Raw genomic sequence first — 25,077 nt, forward strand, 5'->3', positions numbered from 1 at the left:
TCCCCCCCTCCCGAAATAAAAATAAAAATGAAGATGGCAGCGATTCCCAGCCAAACAATCTAAACATTACAATGAAATCATGGCCAGGGTGAAGACACTACGCTTTATTGCTGTTGTTGTTGTTGTTGAATGAGCCTGGGAGGAGGGATGGAGTTTGGCCCGGAGAGGGAGCAGCCAGGGGCTGGGTGACCAGACCTAGACCTGGCTTCTCAGTGTGGACATACAGATAAAATATTAGGCACAGACATACCTTATCCACACGGACTGACCAACCCCCCCCCAAACAAACTGGCAGCCCAGGGCCCTGCATGGTCTACAATCACATTTTAGTTGGTCCATATAGGGAAATTTCGATTTTGCTTTTTTGGAAATAGTGATTGCAGGACCTCAACCAGCAGGAGCTGGGTTGCAGCTGCCCTTGTAGATGGTACATCAACCATCATGTACTGTGACACATGCTCAGCCTCTAAAGGCATTTGAATTTGCAATTTCTGGGATGTGGTTTAAGTTTTTTAAAAGTCACAGCAACGACAACAGCAATCCTTTTCACGGTAGAAGAACCCTACTTAAGTCAGAAAGAATTAAAACATTTATTGGGCATAAATATATTACATATACACTACAGATATAGTTAGGTATTACATATAGCATAGTATTTGCAAAATCTATACATTAAAATTGATATGGCAGTTTTAATACAATGTATATGAAATAGTCTAAAATTTACAATACAGGAAAACATATGATTTTTTTTTCTCCTAAAGTTGAAAGCTTGGAATGTATGTCCAACAGTGAGGTAAAACATTTTGTCTTTAAATTTAAAGAATTGTGCAAGGATAACATTCAAACACATTCAGTTAGGGCACTTTTCAATTTTGACAGGAATACTGAATTACTGTAGCCAACAAAACACAGTTAGAAAATGCCAACATTTCAAGTTGATAACAACAAGGCAGGTAATATGAAAACAAATCTTTTACAAAAGTTTTCTTTTTAAACAATTTCTTTGAGGACAAAGGGCAGTTTGCTTCACATGACTGGAATTTCTTGTGCCAGGGCTGAGTTTGACATACAGAGCATCCGAAAGCCACTCACTCATTCCTACATACTGCAAAAGGGCAAAGAGACAAGGTTAATATAACACTTTATTTTATTGTTCATGTGTATGGCAATATATATATAGTTATATATCGATATCACATATACATATTTGTGATAGAAAACAGTGCCAGATAGAGCAATAATTTGTTGATTGAAGGGTTTATAATGAATACCAAATAAAGAAGAGCAATAAAATAAAGTGCCGTCAGCTAGTGTTTCGCACACTTCTGCTTTCTGGTGGTTAAATCTGGTAGTATGAACATCTCAAAAAGATCCAATAGTCATAGCAATTTTGGCCTAAAGTATTATTTCATTTTAAAAATCTCAACTGATTCAGAGAGCAGTTGTTTTTTATAGCAGCAGTTCTAAAGTGTTTCCAAAAAGGGACTTTTTTCCCCCTGCAAACAAGGTTTTTGTACTCAGTTGTATCTTTGTTGCTTAAAAAATGCCTTCTCCCCATCACCTGCATGAAATTGTCTCAGAAACTGCAGATGCAACGTTACAGTGGGTCATGATACACATTTAAATAGAGAGATGCGTTGGAAGGCCAGAACTTTGGCAAAAATATATTTACCTTGATATCATCAGTTTGCAAGGCTAATTAAACTAATTATTATAGTCAATAACAAAATACAGAACTCTCTAGTACTTACTACATCAATATAGGCACACAGAATAATTAGTTAATCTTAGCACTTTCTTTAAGAGATGATTATGTTTTTCTGGGTACATGTAAACTTTTCAATCACTGATAATGGATTTTTTTTTTTGGCATTTAATGCACTAGATGCTCTTATCTTTAAAAACACAAGAAAACGTCAGAAGATTGATAATACTACAGATGTTGCCAAGGAACAAGACTGACCTAAAATTACAAAAGTATAAAACACAAAAAAATATAACATGCTACAAGGGAAAATTAGTACATAAGTACATTTAAAAAATTTTACAATAAATAAAGATTGCACTGTAATTGGCATTTAAAGTACTGTATGCAGAATATAGTATAAATAAACCAAAAACAAAATAATGTTGGTTTCCCCATGACTTTGGTATGGGAATATTATAAGCTAGTAAAGGATACTGCATCTTAAGACAACATAGACCAAGCACAAAATAGCTATGATCAAGAAAAACCAAGTAGCAAAAATATACAAAAACAGAAGGCAGGGGGATACACTGTGTCTGTTGCACCCTTTTGGAATATATTTGCACCTCCAACTCTTAAATGTCCCTGAGGTACGCGAACATTATGGACTTCATATAAATAATCCAATGACTTTGGGTTAAAATTGATTATCTCATGACTCAAAATAAACATGCAAGAGTAACACTTTGCACTCCAATAGCACCTGTTAATCAAGGATCTCAAAACACTTACAAACATTAGAATCCCCATTTTGTTTATTTTATTTTTAATGCATGGGAAAACTGAGGCACAGAGAGGTAAAGTGACGTGTTCAGGTCATGCAGCAAGTTAGTGACAGATCCAGGGAAAGAATCTAGGCTCCTTGATCCCCAAACACCCTGTGCTTACCACCAAATACCATTCTCTCTCCACACACGAGCAGGTCAACCCCACAAAAAGAGGAACTACTGATTCAGATGACTCTCTTCTGGGTGTTACCAATTTTCGTCTGCTGTTAACTTAGTATATGTGCACTGAGTTCAGGTTTTGAAATTCAATCACTTCATTGATACCTCAAAGAACAGCCTAAAGGCAAATCTTTCAAAAACAATGAGCTGATATATAAGAAGATTGCTCACAATTAGTGTAAATCATGGACAATGGGCAGAGGCACTAAACTGTCACCAGTTCTCGTCATATAAATCTGGTCAAACATAACAGAATATAATAACTCTAGTGATTAGATTAGAAGTAGTTATATACAAAGACAAACAAACAAGTTAAAGCAGCTTTTAAAATAGCTGAACAAGGAAACAACTAACTATTGCACAATGCCCTCTTAAAGTTACTGCTATGAATCGACGTGGTAAAATCTACAATGCTCCATAATTTATAGGTGCATTTTGGTTACTTGATTTCTTAGACAGGCAGCTCATAGTGTTAAATCATAAGAGATACAGACTATTAAAACATTTTAGATTAAAGTACACATTTTGATTTAAATGAGCTAAACACAGTTAAATAACTGAGTGACAATATGGTTGTTTAGGGCGGCCTTATCTGAGTGAACACATCTTCTGTACGCTGTTGTGTGGTAATACTCTGAACAACACTGAAATCCTAGCCCAGTAACTACACACTGTGATTCACGTTGACAGCTAGATGGTCAAGACATTGAAGTGACTGATGAATATAAATTACTAAATTGTAACATGGGAAAAAAAAATCACAGACTTGCAAAAGATATCAGTGAACACAGAATAAAGGCAGATCTGAAAATGTAAAAGAAAGATAAGAAAGCTAGCTTTTGGTATCTGGTTTGCTTTTCTTCTTTAAAACAAAAAAATCCAGTTTAATCTCTTCCTAGTTTTGCATTTCAAAAAGGTGCACCAAAACACTGATATTTTTTCCTAGCTAAATCTGTAAAACAAGAGAAGTATATAAATCAAAGAACAAAGGGGTTTAAAAAGGGGATTATCTGAATAAATGTGTGTATTAAAATGTGTAGCATTAATTAAATTCATACCTCTAGTTTTGTTGGGTTTGTTTACTTCATTAAGAAGTACTGTAATATAAAGGCAAACAAAATGGACAAAGTTGCAAAGCCAACCACAATGAGGGCTGCAAACTGTTCGTCAGTAGGCATCATGCTCTTCATTTTGGGGTCATCTAAGCTCCCCATGTCCCCTGTAAGCATGACCTCACTTCGTTGTAATACGAAAGCTGCAGAGGGGCTGAAAGCTCCGCAGAGCTCCTGAGAGGTGTCTAAACAGCGACGGCACGCACACACGCGGAACCTGTAGTCTGTGTTGGTCTGGAGGCCTGAGATTTGGAATGTGGCTTCTTCTCCCTTGTACACCTTCAAGAAAAGGAAAAGTCCTGGTCAGTTAATTTAGTAATGCTGTGGTCTCTAAAGTAATAATCACATCAAGTCAGGAGACTCATGGACCTGGCTTGGTTTAAATGAACTCTGTAACATCAAGAATTACATAGAAAGGCATTTCTTCCAATCTGTATTTCATCCATAAAAGAGGTATTCCACCCCACTCTAAATAAAACAATACAAAACCCAGTGACTGTGACACTGACAGGAGATAAGGCACTGACTAGAACTAGAGCTGACATAAGTAATAGAGAACATCTAGTTAAATTTCAATGATTATTTAGACTATAAATCAGAAGATGACTTAATTCTTACAAAGGGCTCTATAATCTTGATCCACAGAACAAGTAAAGATATTTTAATCAAAACAATTAAAAGCATTGAATTATAAAAACAGCGAAATGCCAAGTTTCAGCTGAATGACTTTCTGATAATTACAGATACATCATGTGATTCTATACCATTAAGATATCCCACCTCTAGCCCTAGAAGGTAAGCACTATTCTGATTTCTAACTCTATAAATAGTTTTACCTGTTCTAGAAGTTCATATAAACAGAATCAAAGAGTATACACTCTCTCGTGCCTAGAAGATTCATCTACATTACTTGTTATTGATTATTGATTCAGTAGCTACTACTTTTATTGAGGAGCAGTGTTCCACTGTATGCCTATACCTCAATTTATCCATTTTCATTTTGACGGATGTTTGTATTGTTCTCAGTTTTATATAATAAGATTGTTATGAGCATTTCTGTACAAATCTTTAAGGACTTGATTTTATTTTTCTTGGGCAATACCTAGGAGAAGAAGAGCTGGGTCACAGGCAAAGTCTATATTTAACTTCAGAAGAAACAGTTTCAAAAGCGACTGAATCACTGAATATCCATCAGCAAAGTATGAGAGTTCCAGTTGCTCCACACATCCTTGCCAACATTTGTTATTGTCAGTATTTTATATTTTAGCCATTCTAGATGAGAATGGTACCTCATTTGCATTTCTCTGATGACTGATAATGTTCCCCACCTTTTCACGTGCTTATTGGTCATTCATATACTTTCTTGTGTGAAGAGTGAGTTCAAGTTTTTGGCCTGTTTTTAATGTTTGCTTTCATTAATTAGCAGGGGCTCTTTAGATAATCTGGATGTAAGTCCTTTGTTAGACGTACCTTGTGCATACCTCCTTCTAGCTTCATGGCTTGTCTAATAATTTCTTAAGAAATATTTGATGTAACCCAATTTATCACAAATTATTATTTAAATAATTCAGCAGCCCATCTTAAGTGTTCCTTTGCTGTATGACTAATCTGTTTTTTCCCCATTAGGATCTGAGATGTTTCCTTCCCCTTTGCTAATTCTAATATAGTGTGGCAAAAGTAGATTTACAACTGTGAGTATGAAAACCACAGTTTATTTTGTATTATTATTTACTAATTATTATATTATTTTCCATATGAACAACTGTAAACTGAATTTTGCCCCACTTGTATAGTCACCACGAGGCTTACTATTAAAGGACTTAAAAACTACCAGTTAACTTAGAGATTACCACCCTTGAGTCGACCGATGCTAATAAGAATCTTTAAGAGAGGAGAGGTCTTAACAAGGTTCTTCTACCAAAGTGATACTGATCCTCAAAAAACTTACAGGAATAATAGATTAGATCAAAACTACATAAAAATGTATGGCTTATATTAGAGTCAGTGAATATAAAAAAAACTAGCTGGGTTCAACGAAATCAGTAAGAGATTGGATGATGAGTAATTAAACAAGAAAGTAAAATGAAGTGGACTCTTTCTATGGGAGTGGCCCTGAGTTGCATCTGTAGAGGGCTTAAAACATGCCTGGTACACAGTAACCACACAGTAAAAGTAAGCTATTATTATTATTACTACTACTATTTAAAACTCAAGAATAACTCCAAATATGTCCTTACAATACAATAATTCAAAATGATAGATATGGGCATTTTCAACAGGCCACCTAGTAAAGTTGTGAATTTAGCCCATTAGTACAAATCCCATAGAAAATAAGAACTGAGTAATTCCAACAACCTCGGCTTTGTCTGAGACACTCACCAGCTACAGAGTTAGTGGGAAACCACAAATGTTGAGTGTTTCTGAAGCCTGCCTGTCAACGTCTCTCACGAAGCAGGACATCCCACCAGTGAATACAAGGGCACTGGCCACACGTCTAGAGTTGGGCAAGTTGACAGACAGCAAAAGAATCTCAAAGCTTAGAAAAGGGACCAGACTTTTAATGTTTACCTGATATTTAGTCTTTTTCTTAAGATTTTTCCTCCCTCATTTATTGTACTTTTTTTTCTAGTAACTAAGCCCTAAAAAACAATCATTTTTTTCTCCTACTTTTCCAGATTCATCATTTCATTTGCTGTTTTCTTTATAAGATTTTAAGCACATTCGACCTGGTGAGTTACCCTGCTTCTTTAAAGACTGTGCATGTCCTCACCTAATTACTAGTGTGACAGCGGGTCCAGTTCACTTGGTCCCACCATCTCCCTGGTGTGTCCAGGTAACCCACCCTGGGTTCTGCCGCCCCGAAGGAAGCACTGTCTTCATGATGTACAGCAAACAGTCCCCCCACCCAGTCGGTATCGAACAAAGACTCGGAAAGTGTTGCTGTGATGTGGCCTCTTAATATCTGCCGCCAAACAATGACTTCACTGCAGAAAACCACTTAATAACCTCTCCCACAGATGTTTTAGAGAGTTTTGCAAAGTGGATTCAAATTTTTATTTAGTATCTATTGAAATGATTTCTACTAGTATGATTTCCATAGTTTGCATGACTTGATCCCTTTAAGAAGGTTGGCCCAGAAGTACATTTAATTTATATCATTTTGATTGCACTTCTCAACTCTAATTCCTTAGAGTGAAGTTCTCTGCAAATGTATTTTTTTAAAAAAATATATTATATTCTTTTCTTTTTAATATATTTTATTGATTTTTTACAGAGAGGAAGGGAGAGGGATAGAGAGTTAGAAACATCGATGAGAGAGAAACACTGATCAGCTGCCTCCTACACACTCCCTACTGGGTATGTGCTCGCAACCAAGGTACATGCCCTTGACTGGAATCGAACCTGGGACCCTTCAGTCTGCAGGCCGACGCTCTATCCACTGAGCCAAACCAGCTAGGGTCTGCAAATGTATTTTGAAAGCCAAATACTTTTCTTGCACCATTAGGCAGAAAGCTTAGTGAAGGAAAATGAATATGTAATTGAAGGGAACTTCCTTAATGACAAGTTCAATCAAAAGGTAGGTTTTACCACTGCATGGGAGAACATATTTGCAAATGTTATCACCGATAAGGGTTTAATATCCAATATTTATAGGGAACTTATACAACTTAACAAAAGGAAGATAGATAACCCAATCAAAAATCGGGCAACGGACCTAAATAGATACTTTTTGAAAGAAGACAGAAGAAGGCCAAAAGACATATGAAAACATGTTCAAAGTCATTTATTCATCCAAGAGATGCAAATCAAAACGACAATGCAGTACCATCTCACACTTGTCAGAATGGCTATCCATCAACAAATCAACAAACGACAAGTGCTGGCGGGGATGTGGAGAAAAAGGAACCCCTTGTGCACTGCTGGTGGGAATGCAGACTGGTGCAGCCACTATGGAGAACAGTATGGAGTTTCCTCAAAAAACTAAAAATGGAACTCCCCATTTGACCCAGTGATTCCACTTCTAGGAATATATCCCAAGAAACTAGAAACACCAATTAGAAAGGATATAGGAACCACTATGTTCATAGCAGCACAATTTACAATAGTTAAGATTTGGAAACAGCCTAAGTGCCCATCAGTAGATGAGTGGATTAAAAAACTGTGGTATATCTACACAATGGAATACTACGCTGCGGTAAAAAAGGAGTTCTTACCATTTGCAACAGCATGGATGGAACTGGAGAGCATTATGCTAAGTGAAATAAGCCAGTCAGAGAAAGATGAATATCACATGATCTCACTCATTTATGGAATATAATGAACAATATAAACTGATGAACAAAAACAGATCCAGAGACAGAGAAGCATCAATCAGACGGTCAAACCTCAGAGGGAAGGTAGGGGAGGGTGGGGGTAAGGGGGAGAGATCAACCAAAGGACTTATATGCATGCATATAAGCCTAACCAATGGACACAGACACCAGGGGGTGAGGGCATGAGTGGGGGTGGGGTGGGGGGTAACGTGGGGATAAGGACACATATGTAATAATTTAATCAATAAAAGAATTTTAAAAAAAGTTAGGCTTTAATTTGTAAGTGCTTTTCTTTTAGCCATTCTTCTTGTTTTAATTAGAATAGCTCCCCCTTTCCACAAGCATTGGCAATACAAGGTTAACACTATCTTAAAAAAAGAAAGAAATATTTGTGATAACTATATTGTGTGAAGGGCTGTGTCTATTATTTCCACAGCAACCAGCACAATGGCTTGAACAAAGTGGACACTCAGTGAATGTTCTCTAATTGGAACCCTCAAATACGCAATAGTAGATATTCTTATACACTGTCTGAAAAGAGGAACAGTTATTAGAAGATACACACACACAAACCACAGAGGCAGTAGCAGGAGCTCAGTACCGGCGCAGCCCATTGTAAAAAATGGAGTCATTAACAAGGATGGAGTTGTTTTCAATGTATTGATAGAAAACATGGAGTTTCTAATCTACTTTAGAAATAGTCAACAATGCTTATTAAGCTTTTTAGATTAATTCTGAGCTAAGGAAAAATTAAAACAATCCCCAAAACCCATTTCCTCAGGCTTCTGATTCCTACGGTTTGAGTTAATGGATTTGTTTTTGTGTAAATAATCACAGCCATGAGATCACAAAACCACAAGGTCACCAGGCCCAGTACAGCTGTGCCTCCAGCCAGGCAACGGCTCATGGACATGCAGCTCTCCATGGCAGGGCAGCGGCCCGGCCTCCATCCATTTAAGACTTTCTTTATTGAAGTAACCAATCAAAATACCACAATAAGTATATAGGCAATATTATTTTTACAGAGACGATTTCTGTTCCTGATTTGATGTACAATATATTTTAAAGTAATTGTGATATGTTTATTCCCAATGGGAAGGTTTAAAGTAATATGCAGAAAAACAAAATGAAGAATTTGTGATCCTTAAATCAGAATAACATGCTGTATAGCTAAAATCCCTTAAACAGCCTTTCAGGGCAGAGCACTGGAGCCTGTATCTGGACCAGTGCCGGCACCTCCGCTGACATCAGCCCTCTCCCAAGACCTGGAAGGGGGGGACACAGCTGCACAGCGCTGTCCCTCACACAATGCCTCTCAAGACTGAGAGGATCGGAGGTGCACAGGAACCCTGAGTCAGAAATCAGTGTCCCCACTTTTACAAGATGATGCTCAGTGAGGTGGATTAATTCCTCCAGTGCCCCATGACTATGGGAGGCTGACTTGACACCTCACCTCCTCTGTAGAGAGTGCAGGCTGGGCAGCATTGTGTATCTGAGTCAAAGAGGACAGGCAAGGGCAGTTACTGAACTGCTTCTTGGGGGTGTGTGGTTTTCACTGAGAACACGTCCATGCTGTTCTGTTATACACCCGGCACCCCATAGTGCAAACAAAGCACCTCACAGTTTCTCCAGAACCCCAAGATCCTATACTTGGACTCCAGGAAATTGAATATAAATTTATTTCATACGACATTTTAAATAAATGTATGCATGAGGATTTTTTGGGTGTGAGGCAGTCATAACTTTGTCAAATACTTAAACCTTAAACCTAAAACCCACAAAAACCTAGGAATCAGTAAAATAAATGATTGTTTTAAACTATTTCCCTCTTGATCTATTCTTATTTGGCTTTGGATTTGGCACTTTAATCGTGGAAAAATAGAAAAATGTACATGAGATAGTCACAGCTTTACGGTTTAATTTCTGTTAGGGAATTGAATTGAAAGGCATGAAAAAATGTAATCTTATTAATCAATGTCACCCCAACAAATTTAATAAAAAATTTAAAAAAATTACTCAAACAAAAAATAAAAAATATGTAGGCTCCAAGTCTAAGTTCTGTCAAGAGAAGTTCTTACAGTATCTTATGTGATACCATGAAGACTCAATACACATCTAGTACTACATTCTAAAATGACACTAAATAGAAATACACTGATAGAGAGATGCCATTAAATTAAAAATGGAGCGCCTTAAATTTTCAGATGCTTCAAAGGTCATCTTAATGCAACAAATATGAGAACCAAGAATATTAATAACTTGTCACAAATTCTGACTCCTAACAGGTAATGATATCTTACAATTTACTACTTTTTTCTCACCTTCAATGTTTATATTTAAATAATCTTTATAAAAAATATTGCTTTCTGAACAGGGATGTAAATATGAATTATTTCCTTACATTCTTATGTATGCTGTAAACTGTTTGCTATATCTTGTGCAAATGCATACCTAAATATGCATGCAATTTTCATTCATTTCAAGAATGCTTTACAATTAATATTGATTGAAAAGAAGTTCTAAGCTTCTTGAGAAAACCACGTGCTTAGAATATTTATTAAGTGGCAGAAAAGCCAAATAAAGATAAGCAGGCATCCTAATACCCAGTCAAATTTTAGGTGAGATTTAATACTTTCAGTTAATAATTAAAACCAGCTGAACAAAAGAAAGCTAATCAGCTAGAACCGGGCAAAGTCAAGTCACTGCTTCTAGCATAACATCAGAAAAGGCCTTGGGCGTTGCCATACGTTGCTGTAACAATATACTTGGCGAGCAGGATACCCTCCTCTTGAGGGTGGTTTTTAACCTAAGTTACAACATCCCTGCTAAACCCGCCCGATGCGGAAGCTGGCTCTTTTCACCGCTGTAAGTGTAAATAACGCTGTTCCTTGGAAACTGCCTCTTCCGTGCTTACAAGAAACATTTACCGAGTGCCTAGCTATGTGCCAGTCCCGGGAAAACAAAAAGGGTAAACAGCCCACACATCAGTGGATCCTGAATGGTTAGTGCGGTGACCAAGGTATACATAGTGCTCCCTCGGAGCCCGCAACCTGCAGGCTGTGCTCAGCAGTGATTACCGCTCATTTTCTTTTGCTTTGCCTCTATGAATTCAAAGCCTGTTATCTCTGGACTATAATTATTTTAACCATTACTCTGCACACATAATATAAATAGCTTTCATTCCCTATCTCGTGTCCAGAACAAGTGAATGAAGTACTCAAAACACCATGTTTAACTTAACGCTGATTGAATAGGGAGAAGCAGAAAACTCAGAACAAATTGTCCCTGACTCCACTGAGGTTTTCATGTACCACCACCGACCTTAATCATTTCTTGGTAAATGCAGGGAAGACATGGTTATGTGGACAATGCTAACCCCTGCCTACTGAGCCTGGCCTGTACTACTGTGATTCTACCTATTTTTAACAAGAAACTCTTGTTTGTAACTGTTTATAATAAAAAATATATTCTGAGGCATTGTGGGATTGCGTATTATATTAGTATTTATATGTCCATGGGTCTAAACATATGCCATTAAACAAATAGCAGATTCAAAACAACCAATCTATCAATAAAATCTAGATTACTGAGTGGATTTACCTATATTTTTGGCAATGACTGACATGTATAAATACTGCTTTTTATTTTTTGAAAATATATTTTTATTTATTTTAGAGAGGAAGGAAGAGGAAGAGAGAGATAGAAACATCAATGATGAGAGAGAATCACTGATCAGCTGCCTTCTGAATGCACCCTACTGAACCAGCAACCCAGATATGTGCCTTGACCGGGAATCAAATCATGACCTCCTGGTTCACAGGTCAACGCTCAACCACTGAGGCACTCCAGCAGGGGCTAGATATTGCCTTTTAAAGGTAAAACAGTAACCACTGTGCTTTAGGAACATTTGTTTCCAAAAACAGGTGGAAAAGTATGAGACATGGAATAAAAGGAAAATTCAATGATGAATATGCAATGAATGTACTGTTGGGAAATGAACTGTTAAGTGTCAAGTAATATGTTGTGAAATTTTGTAACATTTCATCTCTAACCATGTTTACATTGCTACCATACAGGAAAATGCTACTGGTGTTAAAGATGACTAAATCTAGCAGGAAAATCCTCTGCTCTCTACCTGAGCTGAGACCCTGAAACCAATCACATCTTTCTGGCAAGCTGAAACAATTACACAGGTAAAATTATTTACTTTGAAACCGGACATATTGTGTAGGAGGAGATTGGAAAGTGAAAGGAAACAGTAGTGTTTTTGCTCTTATTTAAGAGGAATAGTGGAAACTTTGGTGACATCATCCACTGATGTTACTCAATACTGGTGGATGTCATAGTTAAAATACAGTTTTTACAAAATGTGCTGAAAACAATTCATTCTTTTATCTGACACCTCATATTAAGAAAGTACAGTGAAATGTACCAAAATTTCTTTGATTCATTTTATACATTTTTATTTGCAAGTATTATCTATATCTATGTATATAAAAGGCTAAGTGACTGACCGTACATCTGTCCAACCGACTGGCCGGTACATATGACACGCACTGGCAATTTAAAAATAAAGGTTGACTTGCGCATGCACGATACATATAAAGCTCTCGCTGGTGCCAATCACACGTGTGTTTTAATTTTATAATACTATATTATATACAGTGGGGCCTTGACTTACGAGTGTCCCGACTAACGAGTTTTTCGAGATACGAGCCGTCTCTCGGCCAATTTTTTGCTTTGAGTTTTGAGCTAAAATTCGGGTTACGAGCCAGCTTCAGATACCCCACCGCTAGTTGGTGCAGCGAACGTCACAGTGAACGCCACAACATCAGCCCAGCAACACGTGTCTCACTCGTTCACTTTTTGATTTGACATACAAGTAATTTGAGTTACGAGCTCCATCATGGAACGAATTAAACTCGTAAGTCAAGGCCCCACTGTATACTATTTTGACATGTAATTTTTTGCAGTAACATAATTACCGCATGAATCTTTCTTCTAATTAATTTCCTTTCAATGTGCACAAATCTGTGCATTGGGCCACTAGTTACAATATAAGGAACATCGACCAGCAATTAAACAAAAACTGAATCAGAGTATTTTCAACTTGCTTTGTGTATCTGCAGCCTCAAGAGCTGGATAAAGAATTCTTCACTAATTATGCTAATTTCAGAAGACAGGTGGCAATGTGTCTTCAATTTTCTGAGTTTGATATAAAAGCACGACTAAAGTGCTGATAAGAATGGGTCTCAGCTTTCCTAATGTAGTAACGGTATGATGTCCTGATTTCACATAAACAGTCATTAAGTTCCTGGGAACATTATAGAAACCAACAGAGTATCTGAATCTTTCCTCGCCAGTGTCTTAGAATGTGTGGGTTTGGAAGAATTAGGGATCAAGAAGGGGTGTGAAAAACATAAAACTAAATTCTTTATCTGGCTAGATCCAATGACATTTTCTCTTGCGTAGGTTTATCATGTGATCTGCACCGCCTTACTACTCAGGCTATGGCCCAGCAACACCTGCATCACGTGGGAGCTTGAACTCTCACCCCAGACCCACTGAACCAGAGTGTGCATTTTAACAGGTTCCCATGCACATTGGAGGGTGACCGAGAGCTCCTGAATCACAGGCTACAAGAGTTGGTAGGTCCTATTCCTTATTCTGCTGCTGTAACTTCTATTAAAAGCAGACGGGACATAGGCTTCAGTAGTTCGGTAAAGACTACCTGCTCTCTACACTAAAACCACTGGCACTTTAGCTTTCAATTACATAGACTTTGATGTTTGCTGCCAATATCAAATACAAATACAGAACTCTTTACAGATAAGAATATGCTTGAGAACTGACAGTTTGAGATGAATAACACCACATACAAAATAAAATGTAAACTAGGGCTTATAAAATCTAAAAAACTAGGTAATGGGTGCGCATAGGGAGTTTCCACAATTGATTTTAAGAAAAATGGAGCTCACTGGTCACTGAATCACTCATGGCGACAGGGGAAGGCAAGGGCCAGCCTGACTCAGAGCTGCACACCTGCTGTGCACAGTGGTTCTCACCTGTTTGTACTCAGATTCTCTTCCAACCAATACCTGCAGAACGTAGTTGACAGGGTCGCCTTTCATTGGTGGTACCGTCTCCCATGAAATTTCACATGAATTTCCTTCTAACTGTGTTACTCGAGGTGCTGAAATACAAATTAACACACTCAAGATCAGAATTAAAAGCATCACATTAACAGTGACAATTTTAGTAATATGAAAAAGAGAGAAAGAGAGTGTGTGTGTGTGTGTGTGTGTGTGTGTGTGTGAGAGAGAGAGAGAGAGAGAGAGAGAGAGAGAGAGAGAGAGAGAGCGCACTTGTGTCTGCCCCAGGGGAGTTACTTGCCCAGCCTCCTATAAAACCTGCAGGGCGCCCTTTCCACAGGGAAAATACTCCGAGACTGGCCAGCCATTGGTGAAACATTCTTTGCTCATTATCCTATTGATAACTGCTTGGCCTGAACTGAGTTTTTGTTATTTTTTTTCCAAAGTCTACCTTCTATGATTAGGTTCTGAGCTAGGTAATTTGGGGAATGCAAAAATCGGTACCATAAACCCCGCTTTCCAGGAAATTAAGGTCTAACTGAGGGAAGGGGAGAGTAAGGTATGAGACAAGTACAGAAAGAAACATACTGTAAAGCAGATTAGAACGAGAAGTATAAATAAAATGTTAGGAAATTCCAGTGGAGAGAGTCCCATGTGAGAGTCTAAGGAAGGCTGAGGAACAGGTGACATTTGAGGTAGGTCCCGGGGAATGGGCAGCACTGAAAGCCTTTAAATTTAAATTGTCGCATATTCATAGTTTTCAGTTTATTTTTCACCTACTGGACTCACCATTCTGGTTTAAAGTTAAATTATATTAGTTTGTAGTAAGGCACGTAAGATGTTATAGAAATTTAAAATATTTTCTCATTGTTTATGTATATCTCTACAGCTTAATTTAATATCGATTTTTGTTTTTTAACCAGAGCTTATAACTAACTGCTCTCTGTGAACCTCTTTATTTTTTAATTTCAAATTACATGAGATTAATTCCTTAGAGGCACTGTTTCTACCTATAATTCTATAAAGAATGTTTCAGAAAAGTAAAGGTTTTCTTTAAAAACAAAGAAAGTTGAAATTAGTTTGCCAAAATTCTAAGCAATGTATGGAAAAACTAAATAAGGAATCTCTTCAGACTGAACAGTCCCACAGCTAAGACAACACTGTCCTGAACATACGAGGAAGAGGAAGAGGCAATCAGGTGGTGTGTGAGGAGCTGTCTGGGAGGAAAGGTGCCCTGAAGAGCAAGTGCCACCAATCAGTTCAGTGTTCTGTTTTCCACAAAATGAATCTCCAGCAACCACTTGGAGAGGCAGTCAGTGCCTGAAATGTGCTAATGGTAAACTGGCGAACCTTCCCCCTCCCAGCCCACCTATGCCAGTGCGTGGGGAATCTCTTACGAAAGGGCTCGAGTGACCAGCCAGGCCTTGCACATGTGCACCCATTTACACTAGTTTCTTAGTCACAGGAAGAAGCAATTGCCAAAGAGCTCTGGACCGCTGTGGTGCAGGGAAGCAGGGGGAAGTATTTACCATAAAGTACCCTGCAAGGATCTATGGGAAACCTGCACAAAATCCAAGCCAGTCCCCGACCCAGGTCTTGGAGCCACTCACCCTCCTGTGCTGAACTCTGTGCTCTGGTGGTAGCTGGCATCGCTTCTGCAGGCGGAAGCAGTGAGTCAAATGGCCTTGCTCCTGGGGCCACGCACATGTAGGACTTGTTTTACAGGCTATGCGTGCCCCCGAGCCACTAAATATAGCAAACCCTCACTTTTACCAGGTTCATGAGGCAGGTTGTCTGTCCCTCAACTTCAAGGCCATTCTGGGTAGCAGCTGGATCAAGCCACCAGTGATGCCCACCACCTCAAAGATGGGCTGTAGGGCCCTTCATAAGGATCATGTTACTGGGGAGAGTAGGGCTCAGGAGTTCTGGGGGGCTAGGTCGAGGCCCAAGGCTGGGTGGGAAGGGTCGAGCCAGCACCACCCTGAAGCTCTGCCCTGCTAGCAAGTCAGCTGTGCAGAAGGCAGAATGCTGTGGCCAGAAATGGGAGATGCGGGCTCAGCAGATCCGTGGAGGGAGCACCTGGGCCGAGTGGCTTTTGCTCACACCAACCTCAGGAAGGGGGCAGAGTCAACTAGTCACTCACAAACCTCAAGGAGATGAGAGCAGACCACTGCTGCAGCTTGCCAGCGGCATCTCCCCCACAGTGAGAGCGCTGGACCAGGGAACAGGTACTGAAGTGCCCACATCAGTCTCAGCCTGGGCACCATGGTCCTCCAAAGATGAATGCCAACCTCTGCTCCTCCTCAGTGTCTTTGGGAAGGGAGATTCTCCAACCTCCCATGGTAAATTGTCATAAGCGCCACCAGGATTTCCCTCTCACTTCTCCCCAAAGTCTGCCGCTGGGGTCTGTCTCTCTTCTTCGTCCATCTATCCCCCGTGGGGATGACACCATTAAATTTGTAATAATCAATTATACATACTTGATAAAGTCTATTGGTAGGCCATCTCCTTTAAGGTCTCTCATTTCCCCTCCAAAACCCATTTCCCTATCTTTTCTTTTAGAAAGTTATATCTTGCTGATATTGGAAATACAGGGTGTCCCCCCAAAATGTATACATACTTTAACAGCTGATAGCACAATTTTGAAATGAAATGTATTTTAATAAATACTGCCTTTATAATTTAAAGTGTGTGTACACATTTTTTGGGACACCCTATATTACAAGAGTATACTAAAGTCAGACTTGTACCCCCACTCTAAGTTCTATTTCCTTCCTCTCACAGAAGAGCATGCCAGAATACGGGACCTACAAACCTTTGAGGGTGGGGGGGACACTCTTCGTTGTGCTGAAGGTGTAGGTTTCCGAGAAGGGCCCTTCCCCAGCTTCGCTCGCTGCCTGGATTCGGAAGGAGTAGCACGTGAATTCCGTCAGTCTCTGGACCTTGTAGGTGTGGCTGGGTCCTCTGTAGATTGAAATAAACCTAGGAGAGGAGCAGAATCCATCAGCCACATGAAGTTTTATTACTGAGAAGAAATTAATTACGATACAAACTAGTGGAGCAGATTAGACGAACTTGGTAAATGCTTTTCATACCATCTGAATTATAATAATCACTCAGTTGCTAGTTATAGTTAAGGGTCTAATGTATCTTTACATAAAAGAAAAACACACATTTAAGCACATATAAAGCTTAGAATGAAATCCCTTTAATTATGCTAGAGATTCTAGAAACATCATTTGTTTCTAGAATGCTTTTATTAATAAAATTTCAAGTTTTTCATAACGGTAATATCTATGTAATCTAATACTGTCAACCTACCTTCTACTATGTACTAGACAATAAAGTTAATGTTAATTGGCCACCTGAGAAATACAATGTCTGGTTTCCCTGAATTTTCCAAAACTGAGGTTTAGCTAGAAAATACTTAAACATGTACCCTCTACCTTCCTAAGAGCTCTCAAAGCCCCTTTCCCAAACTCATAAGAAGACATTGAGGATTATAACTCTTTGAGAAAATATGTAAAAGAAACAAAATACTTTGCTCAGAATCATCCATCACAGTTAATCAAAATAACAGAAAAACAGCACAGGTAGGCTAAACACTTTAGATGGCAGCTTCTGGATCCTTCTCCCATCTGAACCAGGACACAATATGTGTACTTTTCTGCTAATTAATATTTCCATGAAACATAAGCATAGAAGGCATGAGATTAAAAAGTAAGTCCTTCCCCAGCCTGCATGGCTCACTGGTTGAGCATCGACCTATGAACTAGGTCACAATTCAACTCCTGGCCAGGGCACAGGCCCAGGTTGTGGGTTGATCCCCAGTACAAGGAATGCAGGAGGCAACCGATCAATGATTCTCTCTCATCATTGATGTTTCTATCTCCCTCTCCCTCTCTCTCTCCTTTTCTCTCTGAAATAAAAATATATTTTAAAAAAATAAGGCCTTACATGTCAACTCTTGTGCCCCAGGACCTTGAAAAATTGCTATTTTCACAATGAAACTGCATTACTTAGAACTACATCATATGGTCATCATTTGTCTTTTTATAGCTACTAGTAACTGTAAAATTTTGGAAATAATATGACGTCCCATAAATTATCCAGGATCTTTAGGAGATTTAGGGTCTGGATCCTGTTGGTCCAGGGACGCTTGGAGACACTGTCAGAGCTAATCCAACCACACAACTGCCTTGTTCCTGCACAGGCCACGTGGCTCTGCAGTCTCCAGTGCTTCCTCCGCACAGCACCTGAGGACAGTCGCTGTGTCCAGATGCTGCTGGAAGTCGGTCAGTGATAGAATCATAATTCAAAATGTGACTCTTAGGTCCATTTGGCCTAAGGGGTAAGCAAAATTCATGCATTCATTTAGCAAACATTTGAACATCTGCTGTGCACCAGGCTCTGTGCATTCAAAGCCGAATAAGACCTAATCTCTGTCAGTCGGTTGGTCCTGGGTCTGGGCAGGGTTTTCTGAGGGAGAGCAGCAGCTTTTCCACGTGATAGGGAACAGTCCATCTGGGTAGATGGATGGATAGAGGTAAAACAACTTTCTAAATAAAAACTGTCAGAATCAATACTTATTTTAAAATATCCATGCATTCATCAGCCTTTGCAGTTGAGTTCCTGAGCCACAGTCATTCCACCGATTACATGTCCCTCTGCTCTGCTCTGTAAGGAAGCACCTTTGACTGAAGGCTGAACACGTTAATGCCAGGGAAAGCCAGAGTCCAGGCTGAATCCCACAAATACCATGGCAACCTATTCACTGCTCTTGACGCATCACCACCTTAATGAAGATACTCTTGCTAATGCCAGAGGCAAACAGCTATTTATTAACTCAGCCTCACCTGGGCCAGAATCTCTAACCTGAGTAATTGCCCTTAATTATACCACAAATTGGAAATCATGGTTTAAGAAGTAAAAGTGTTACATCTCCATTACAAACTTACAACAAAGCCTGGATTTTAAAGGAGTTGGGGGGACTACTACCCCCAGCAGTGGCTCCCTGTCCTGCCCTGCTTGAAGGTGAGCATTTCCTTTTGAAAATAAGCCCAGTGTGTCTATGGAGGCAGCAGAAAGTCTCTGACTGTCCCTTTAATGCAGCCACCTGTCTGCTCCGGCGACAATAGAGCATGACCTGTTTGCTGCTCCGATGAAAGCCATCGCTGCGTTGCCTGCCCTCCCTCCCCCCAGAAGAGGCATGGATGCGGGGAGGAGGAGGAGTTTTCCTACTTGGTTCTCCAAATGCATATGGAAATAGCTAACACAGATGGTGGGTAGTTAACCAGGTACAGACTCTCAGCAGGCAGGAAAGACAGCGGTGGGCATGACAGGCTCTCTCCTGAGTGCCAGGGGCAAGGAGGTGGGGAGGGGAGACATTGGGGATCCTAAGAGTTTCGGGGTTACCATTCCAAGATAGCCAAGCATCAACAGTGCCAATCCCACATTAACTGCCCACCTAGAGAAACAGATGCACCGTGTCCCCATGGGCCTGTGTCCTCATGGACGCACGAGGGCCCAAGGTCAGAGGAGCTGAGCAATGATGCCAGGTGGTTGTACCCTCTGCCTTCTGAGGACCTCCCCCAGTCACCTCATCCCACAGGGGGCTGTTTCAGACAGACATCATGTCTGCACACTGTTGAAGAGCTCATATTGTTCTCACTTTAGAAATTTTCTCTATCCCTTTCTCCTGAAGGAAATGAACAGCTAAGAGCAGAAAGAGGACTGAAGAATCAGATTGTGGGGTGAAAGGGATGAGAAAGCCCTGGTATGGAATATGGAATATGGAAATAATTTACCACAGTGACTTCTAATTACATATTATTTTACTGTTTTAACAAAGAATTTTATAAAATGTGCAAGTAGGTAGAGTCTAGTTCAGTTTAACAAGCAGGAAATAAAATCCTTCAGAAAATCTCAGCTCTAATTTTAGGTTTCTGAAGATATCTTTGTATGATAACAGACAGTTTGGCACTTTCAGTCTAATTTTAAGGGTTTTAATTTTGAAAACTTTTCATGGGTAACACTGGTTGTATGTTTTCTACACCCATCTTGGTAACTGATACACTCTCTGTAAGTGCAGGTTCTGTGACCAGGACTGGCATTGCAGACCGGGACACCAGCAACTCCATCCTCTCCATGCCTCCACATTCTCCTCTGTGCAATGATAGGACCGACCTGAGAGCTGTTGTGAGGGTTAAGTGGGTTAATAAAAGAAGTGTACTCAGAACACCTGACATGTAATAACCACTCACTATGTGTTAGCTGTAATTGTATTACAATGCTGAGAATATAGGACTTTATTCATTTATTTATTTATTTTAATCCTCACCTGAGGATATTTTTTTCCATTGACTTTTAGAGAGAGTGAAAGGGAGGGGGAAAGGGGAGAGAGACACATCTAATGGTTGCCTCCTAAATGCGCCCGACCGGGGCCTGGGGATCACCCTGCAACCAAGGTACATGCCCTTGACTGGCAATTGAACCTGCTACCCTTCGGTCCTTGGGCCAATGCTCTAACCACTGAGCAAACTGGACAGGGCAAGACAAGACAGGATTTTAACAAGGAGACTCCACTCTCCCTCTGGGAGACCATTTGCATCACTGTCTTTCCTCCTGGGTGGGAAGTCAGCTGTGTGGTGAGCAAGGCTGCCCTGCAGACCAGACCCCGGGCCTCAGGCATCAGCTGTGGGGCTCCATCCACATGCATGTTTAAGGCTGCTTGCTGGTCTTCTCGCACTAGGACCCATCACCCATCAGTGAAGTGCAGGCAGGAGCACCTCCCTCAGCAGACCGTGGTGGGAGGCAACATGACAGCTCGTGCAAAGTCCCTGCACAGAGTAGGCCTCGCTGATCCTAAATGTCTTTCTGTATAAGCTGACAGTCTGTTTAAAATAATACAGGCCAACCAAAACAAAAGAAAAAGCAGGCAAGACAACACAAAAAGAACACAATTCCTCTTTTGTCCCAATTCTGTAATTATTTTCCATCATTCCAAGAGGCAGGAGAAGAGAGAATCGTCTTTCTTCAGAGCCCGAGACTTATGCCTGTTGCACGGTGGCCTCTTTAGGAGGCTCTGTAGGTTAACATACCCTGTGGCTAGAACCACTCAGGGAGAGATTAACAATATTCATCAAATATTTGTCTTTCAAAGATCAACTTAATTTTTTCTCCCTCCTAAATCTTTTTTCTTTTTTAAAGATCAACCTCATTTTACAATTCATTAATAGTAAGCGAGAAGCCTTTGGTGTAGAATTAAACATGCTATACTTCCTACGACACATGATGGGAGGATCCACACTTAAAATGCAATCAAGGACTGAGCTCAGTGCATGGCTTAGACATAAGGAGGACGGTAGCACAGGAGCTTTCATATAACAAAAGTAATGGTGAACACTTCATTTTTACTCTGGTCACCAAACTAGATTAAATTATTTTGGGGAGACCCCCCCCACACTCTATTTAGAGTGCATGGGGTCAGTGCGTGGACCCCACACATGCTCATGCACCATATGTCCTGGAACATGAGGCACAGGAGAGGGTGACAGGAGTCTGGTTGGCATGAAGGCCTGAACCATACTACCTTGGCATGCACTGCCCAAGTCTGGAGAAGGAAGAAGATCCCAGAATGGAGAGAAATCAACTGGGAATAGGGGAGACACAGAAACAGCAGGGTGACTAACCCACAAAAGATGGTTAAAAGAACTCTCTCCGAGACCTCAAACCCTTGATTTCTGAAGGTGGATGTGGCCCAGGGAACAAGGGACACCTTGTGTGGGGAAAGGCCTGCTTCTCCTGGCCACTCCCTGGTCTATGCTGCCCGGACCATCCTTCCCTTCTCCCTCCCGGCTCCTCCTCCAACACTGTTGGTGGGAAGTGGTGGAGTGCAGGGGCTTGGACCTAGGAAGACTGGATGCAAATCTCAGCTCTGCCTCTTAGCGCCCAATCACTCGCCCCTGCTAAGCATCAGTTTCTCCCATCTGCAAAACAGGGACAGTCTCCATCTCCTGGGCTGTTTTAAGAGTCAAATCTGGGAATGTGGGTAAAAAGCCCAAAACATAGTAAGAGTTCAATACATGGTATCCACTGGCTCTGCCCCACCAACCACCTCTCGGGGATCCAGACAGGCTAGTGTGCCCCGAGAACGGCTGTGCTCTCACCCCTGCCACCCAGGCCTCTCTCCAGGTTACTGGGGCCATTGCCAGCTCAATCCCAGGAGGAACAGGTCCATCTGAACTTGAGATGTTCTGCTACATCTGTATGGCCTGTGCTAGACAGACACATAGCTCTCCCCCAAATAACTTAATCTAACTTGGTGACCAGAGTAAAAATGAAATGTTCACTGTTACTTTTGTTGTATGAATGCTCCTGTGCTACAAACACAATGCAAGAATGTGTGTGTAGCAGGTGACATGGTTCCGGGACCACATTACATGCACCAAAGTCACTGAGTAATTTTAGGTATCAGTTCAGGCTGAGGCATATGTAGCTCAGGGACCCCAATGGTATCACAGCTCCTTAAAGGTCACCCTGGACCCACACTGGCAGCTCCTGAGGGGTCTTCTACCTCATCCTCAGTCCCTGCTGCCCATGGCCATGTCTCTTTGGAGGCACTAGTCCCATGAGCCAGGGCTCCTGTGAGGACCAGGTAAGAAGGGCATAGGTGTGGGAACACCTATTAGTTCACACAAACACTCCATCCATGCTTTTGTTCCGGCCCTCCGGTCTAGTTTAAGAACCCATTGTGGCCCTCGAGTCAAAAAGTTTGCCCACCCCTGCGTTAAGGTGTTTCAGTCTCTGTAAACCGGTCTGATAATAGTGCTGACCCCTCAGGGGGTTGTTGTGAGAACCAAACGGGATAGTGCAGGGAGAGCCCATTACAAAATGCCCAGAACTTGTTATTAATAACGAAGCACCAAGGCTCTGAGTGATTTACCTCCTTTCTCAATGCTGCAGAAGCCTGAAGGCTGGCACCAGAAGGCTTCCCTCTTACATTCCCACAGGCTTTCCTGAGTTGGGAGAGAACGCTGTGCAAGGGAATACCATCCACCTTGTCTAGCACACCCAGGCCAAGGAGGCCAAGAACTGCTGCAGAAAACAGACGGCGAAGGGAGCAGGGGGTCCTACATAAGTGCTGCCTAGTAATGGGAATGTGGGCCTTTTTCCTGAGGGAAAGGGAAAATGGAGAGAAATGCTCTCTTGTACAAAAAACATTTACTTGGGAGGAAAGACATAAACAAGGCAGAGGGTTGGCTGGGTCACTGAGAGTCCAATCTAAATCAATTCTTTCACGGCCCTGCCTCCGACTGGCTTCAGAGTGACTGAATGTCTTCTTGCAAGTAAACACTTGGAGAGTAACAAGCACACTTGGTTTTAACGCTGGCAATTTATCAGCGATTAAAAACATGCTCTATGTATCTGTGAATACAAAATTATTCTGCGCATTCTGCGGGCCTGTCAGAGCACTCCGTGAGGGGAGGAGGGGGGAGGGGGGAACAAAGACCTTGGCCACAATGCAGGGTCTGTTACCTTCACTGTGAACTTGAACAAGCTGATAACTCCCAAGGCTGAGTTTCCAGACACTTGGGATAATAATGTCTTGTTCACCTGGCAGTAATTTTTATGAGATCCAAATCAAAGGACCAAGTAAATTCTATGATCCATATTAAATACACACTAGGAAGGCAAAATAAGAGATTTTTGACATTTTCAAGAAATTCTAGGGGGTGGCTATATTTTTAACCTCAGTATTTTAAGCTTTAACACTCTGAGAGATGACTTTTTGCACTAGAGTGCAACTGAAGGAAGAAACCCAGACATGTTATGTTTTTGAACTTTTCTTTATCTATATATATAAAAGGCTAAGCCACAGGCCGACTGGCTGACAGGTATGACACTCACTGACCACCAGGGGGCAGACGCTCAATGCAGGAGCTGCTGAGCGACAGCAACTTTGCAGAGTGCCCTCGCACTCCGCGACCCCTCAGGGAATGATGGATCAGGGGGTTTCGGCCCGATCCCCACAGGCCAGGCTGAGGGACCCCACCTGCTGGAAAGACCCCTACTCACTCCCCAGACGCCCTTCGAGCCCCAGCACCAGCCACCCCAGGTGCAGCCAGCTGGGAAGGGACTGCGGAAGGTTGGCTCCAGGGCATGTCCGGCCCATCTGGCTCAGTCCTGCCCCACTGGTCACTTTCTTTCTTTCTTTTTTTTAAAAAAATATATTTTATTGATTTTTTACAGAGAGGAAGGGTGAGGGATAGAGAGTTAGAAACATCGATGAGAGAGAAACACATCCCCTACTGGGGATGTGCCCGCAACCAAGGTACATGCCCTTGACCGGAATCAAACCTGGGACCCTTCAGGCCACCGGCTGACGCTCTATCCACTGAGCCAAACCGGTTAGGGCTGGCCACTTTCTAATTAATTTCCTTTCAATGTGCAGGAATCCATGTGCAGGCCTCTAATGTGCAGGCCTCTAATGTTAAATAATTTTAGAGGAAAATGATATATGAAGAATTTAATTTTAAAATGTGCTTCTTTAAGAACAATGTTTCAAAAGCTATATCCAAGAATGCTCTTGGATAGCTTAACAGGGGTGGGGAACCTTTTTTCTGCCAAGGGTCATTTGGATATTTATACCATCATTCACAGGGCATATAAAATTATCAACTGAAAAAATTAGCCTGCTATATTTGGTCAAACATTTAATGAACTCACACCTAATGCCTTGGCAGGGCCAGACCAAATGATTTCATGGGTCTTATATGGCCCACGGGCCAGACGTTCCCTACTCCAGGCTTATAACTTTAATTTGCAGGAGAACATAAGAGACAATGCTAAGGTTTTTGTGTT

At 41.0% G+C, this 25,077-nt stretch overlaps 1 protein-coding gene across 6 annotated transcripts in view; it reads right to left on the reverse strand.

Annotated features, from left to right (window-relative positions):
* Positions 1 to 571: 571 nt before the first annotated feature.
* The window catches only part of FNDC3B (fibronectin type III domain containing 3B), a 264,375-nt gene continuing 239,869 nt past the window's right edge, over positions 572 to 25,077 (reverse strand). For 4 of the 6 annotated variants that reach the window (XM_023753881.1, XM_023753882.1, XM_023753879.1 and 1 more), the window contains 4 exons: positions 17,030 to 17,196; positions 14,188 to 14,315; positions 3,756 to 4,088; positions 969 to 1,108 (listed from right to left, as the gene is read on the reverse strand). In XM_023753881.1, the coding sequence (XP_023609649.1) occupies positions 3,777 to 4,088; positions 14,188 to 14,315; positions 17,030 to 17,196 (607 nt within the window). In that variant the 3' untranslated portion in view covers positions 969 to 1,108; positions 3,756 to 3,776. Of the gene's footprint in view, positions 4,089 to 14,187; positions 14,316 to 17,029; positions 17,197 to 25,077 lie in introns of all 6 variants that reach the window. The other 2 variants (XM_023753884.1, XM_023753878.1) reach the window with 2 other exon arrangements.

Source organism: Myotis lucifugus, unplaced genomic scaffold, assembly GCF_000147115.1.
Source record: "Myotis lucifugus unplaced genomic scaffold, Myoluc2.0 scaffold_53, whole genome shotgun sequence".
Classification (NCBI taxonomy): Eukaryota; Metazoa; Chordata; class Mammalia; order Chiroptera; family Vespertilionidae; genus Myotis; species Myotis lucifugus.